At 35.6% G+C, this 3,527-nt stretch overlaps 1 protein-coding gene and 1 long non-coding RNA gene across 2 annotated transcripts; one reads left to right on the top strand and one right to left on the bottom strand.

Moving 5' to 3' along the window:
* The first annotated feature begins 1,301 nt into the window (after positions 1-1,301).
* Positions 1,302-1,927, top strand: LOC109583011 (uncharacterized). Its single transcript, XR_002185319.1, has 3 exons — positions 1,302-1,466; positions 1,612-1,716; positions 1,820-1,927. It is a non-coding gene; the product is annotated as an uncharacterized LOC109583011 (long non-coding RNA).
* A 744-nt stretch (positions 1,928-2,671) lies between these two features.
* Positions 2,672-3,523, bottom strand: LOC100631407 (short-chain collagen C4-like; the record flags this gene model as incomplete). Its single annotated transcript, XM_019998133.1, has 1 exon — positions 2,672-3,523. A coding segment is annotated over one exon (726 nt), but the record flags the coding sequence as incomplete, so codon positions are not given.
* Between the last annotated feature and the right edge of the window lie 4 nt (positions 3,524-3,527).

Raw genomic sequence — 3,527 nt, 5'->3', positions numbered from 1 at the left:
AATGGGAAAAGGCAATGTTTTTGCTTTTGTACTTCTTAATGTACTCATAAAGTCAACGAGCCTACTGTAGACGCTGAATGGGGGGGGGGGGCTAGTAGCAAGATCGCTATCACAAATAAATACAGTAGTTTTTGGAGAATAATCTTTATGATCATTCCATAGAAACCATTGGAACTAACTCCAATGTTTGGCTTAAGAATGATGGCAGGAAATTTTTACTTGTATCACTGAATATACAGAAACTTAATTAAACTTAATTAGTTCAAAACTTGGCCAAAGAGCATGGGTTATACCGTATAGTGGGTTTTTTGAGGATAATAAATTTCACGAATGACCCATATCCGGAAGTTTGCGGAATTAATTTTTGCGAATTTCCACTAATCTGCCATCTTGTACCATATTAAATTGATTTTCAAGGAATTTAATTTCGCGAATCATGAAGAAATCAGTTCGCGAAATTTGTTATCCTCAAAAATTTCCCACTATATGGTAGTGTATAAAAATTGGCTAGAATATCTTTTGATATGCACACTTGTCCTTATGATATCAATTTTGAGTTGGCTAAGATTAAAGTTGGATTTTCTATGAATTTTTAAAGTTCCTTCAAAATAGGCTATGAATAGAAAAATTTTCAAAAAGAGAAGATTGAGTAGGATTTATACTGTCCTAATTTGTCAGAAAAAGCAAGGGAAACAAGGGCAAGTTAGAAACGAGCAATTATGAAAATATAATTTTCAATTCAAACTTCCTTCACCGCATGTATACGTCAGGGAAATGGAAAATTCTCCTTGCATTTTTGACGTAGTTTGACCAAAGACCATGCACTATAAGTACATGTTCTTAAGCAACTTTAACATTGTATGACTGATGTACATGTATTTCTGTAGGTATCCAATGGTGGTAGGAGGGTCCAGTTGTTTGATTTTGATGCAGAACAGGACGATGAAGATCATTGAACTATTAGTACTATAGTGTTGTTCTAGTTTTTAGTTCTAGTTTTTTTCACACTCAGGTTGTCATAACAAGTAGGTGAGGTTCATCATTGTCCAGGCCTCACCTCTTCCTTTGGGGATGAATCTAAATTTAACTAGGTGGATGTAGACATTAAGGGGTTGGTTGTGAGCCATAGATTGACATTTTTTACATTTCAATAAATAAATAAATGTAATGTAGCTCTTTGTCTAATGAGAGAAAAGAACGTTATCTCTTTGTGAGACAATTACTTGCATCATGTTCAGACCCTGCCATCATGACTGGGGTCTATATCACTGATCTACATAACCAATAGTTAATAAATTTGTTTCATGCTTGAATGCTGAATCAGCAATATTGCCCATAACGCCCAAATCTGATATCAGTAGTCTACTGTTACCTTATGATCAAAGCAGAACTGCACAGGCCAACTGAGGTAGTGACTTTTTGCTGTCCTATATAGAGAATATGTGAGGGAGACAGGCATGAAGTCTGTAAGTCATGAGAGAAATTTATATAGTAAATATGTCGATTACTACATCTGCTTCACTATTTTTCTTACTGTCTTAAAATTCTGCTAATTTTGGGGGTTTAAGAAATTTTAAAGGTCTTATTATTGCTTTTTGTTATTATGTTCAGGTGTCAATTTCATCTTGTTCTGACTTCTGGTGATTATGTTTGTCTGTCAATGGAGACAGGAATGTACATGCATGGCTATACGTACATGTATGTATGCTAAATACTGTAAGTAACATAGCGTACTATTACATGTCTATTAATAATATCAACCTTTCCTCCTATCTTGCTTTTCTGTTCTAATAAATTAATTTTAATGTTTTCCCAACAGAGTAACAATGCATAGTTTGAAGATTTATATGATTGAAATGAAAGTTATGAAACTGATCCTAATATGCTGGGGAAGCATTTTAGTAGTGATACCTGTACTATATAGACACTAGAGGTTAGTATACTTCATTATGTATGGAACTATGAGTAGAATGTTGCTTCAACTCAGAATCAAGGTACACGTATGTAGTTCACATACAGGCTTGTATATATACTTGTTGTTATAAATGGTTACTATGGGCCAGTACATGTAACTATGTTTTTTTACTGCTGCTTATTAAAGATTATTCCTATGTAGTCTTGCATAGCCAGACCACACCCTCCATGCCTCCGGGAGGGTCTGGTCAACTGACCATTCCTCAGTCGTTCTACTTCACCCAAAAATGGGTGAACCAATTTTTTTGTTTTGCTTCACCCAGAAACGAGTGAATTGACATAGTAACTCTTGACTCTTCTCTTCTTCTACCTTCTTCCTAAGTGACAAAAGCTAGAGCAACAACTATAACAAATATACATCTTCTCCCTCTCACGGCCCACTTGAGTTATGCTGATTAAAGGGCTACCAAAGCTCTCTTCCAAAAGATCAGCATCTCTATCAAATAAAAGAAGTTTTTTGCCTTTTAGGTCCTGCTCTTGAGCTCCCTGCCACAAAGAAGCAAGTAGTCAGTTGACGCATCCATTTCCCCCATTTTTGGGTGAAGTAGAACGACTGAGGAATGGTCAGTTGACCAGACCCTCCCAGAGGCACGGAGGGTGTGGTCTGGCTACACAAGACTAATTCCTATGAGCTTAATGTATCTCACTAACAGTAGAGTTATAAATTTTATTTCAAAAAAGTAAGTATAAAAACATAGCACACAATATTAATAATTATTAACACTACATGACGAATATAATTTTGTGTTTAGTAAAAACAGCACACAAAAAAATTAATTTATTACCACAATGAGTAGTAATATTAAAACATGGTATTTAATTGTTACTTAGTACACACAACACAAGTAATTACTTTATTATTGACATAAGGTGGACAAGGTAGACCATTACAGGTTGACAATGTGAAGTATAATAGAGCACCATTAGTACTATTTTCACTACCATCAATAGATTCAGGATTTTCATCAACACATTCATAAACTTTATTATTTGCATGATTATGTCGTTGAGTCATCAGATATCCTTTGTATTCTACAGTCCATGATGAAGGACAGCTGGTTCTAGCAGGAATCATCAGTTTAACACTCTTAGTAGATGTATAACATACTGCGCAAGGAGCATTGTGATCTTCCTTCCTTAAAAATATATTATTAACATAATCATATTCAGTACCATACATGAAAGAGGAATATATTGGCACATTTGTACTCATATATTGAGGGACCTTTGGTAAACAGACAAAGTTAGCTCCTCCTCCTGGATGATCATACCATTCACCTCCAGTTATTCCCTCATACAGTAGTTCAGTTCCAGTAGGACAGGACTTCCTTCCCCAACGAGTGTACACTACTCCTCCACCTTTAGGACCAGATTGTCCTACAGGTCCAGTTTCACCTTTATCTCCTTTCTCTCCCTTATCTCCTCTCTCTCCTTTCACTCCATCTCTTCCTGGTACTCCATCACGACCATCTCTACCACGTAATATTTGTAGATAAACCTCCTTCACATTAGTTTCATTAATGTATCCTTTGCTTGTTGACACAGATGATGAT

Source organism: Amphimedon queenslandica, unplaced genomic scaffold (genome assembly GCF_000090795.2).
Source record: "Amphimedon queenslandica unplaced genomic scaffold, v1.1 AMPQUscaffold_13338, whole genome shotgun sequence".
In the NCBI taxonomy this organism is placed as follows: Eukaryota; Metazoa; Porifera; class Demospongiae; order Haplosclerida; family Niphatidae; genus Amphimedon; species Amphimedon queenslandica.
Note: the sequence above shows the minus strand (reverse complement) of the source record. Positions and strands in the feature narration are given on the sequence as shown.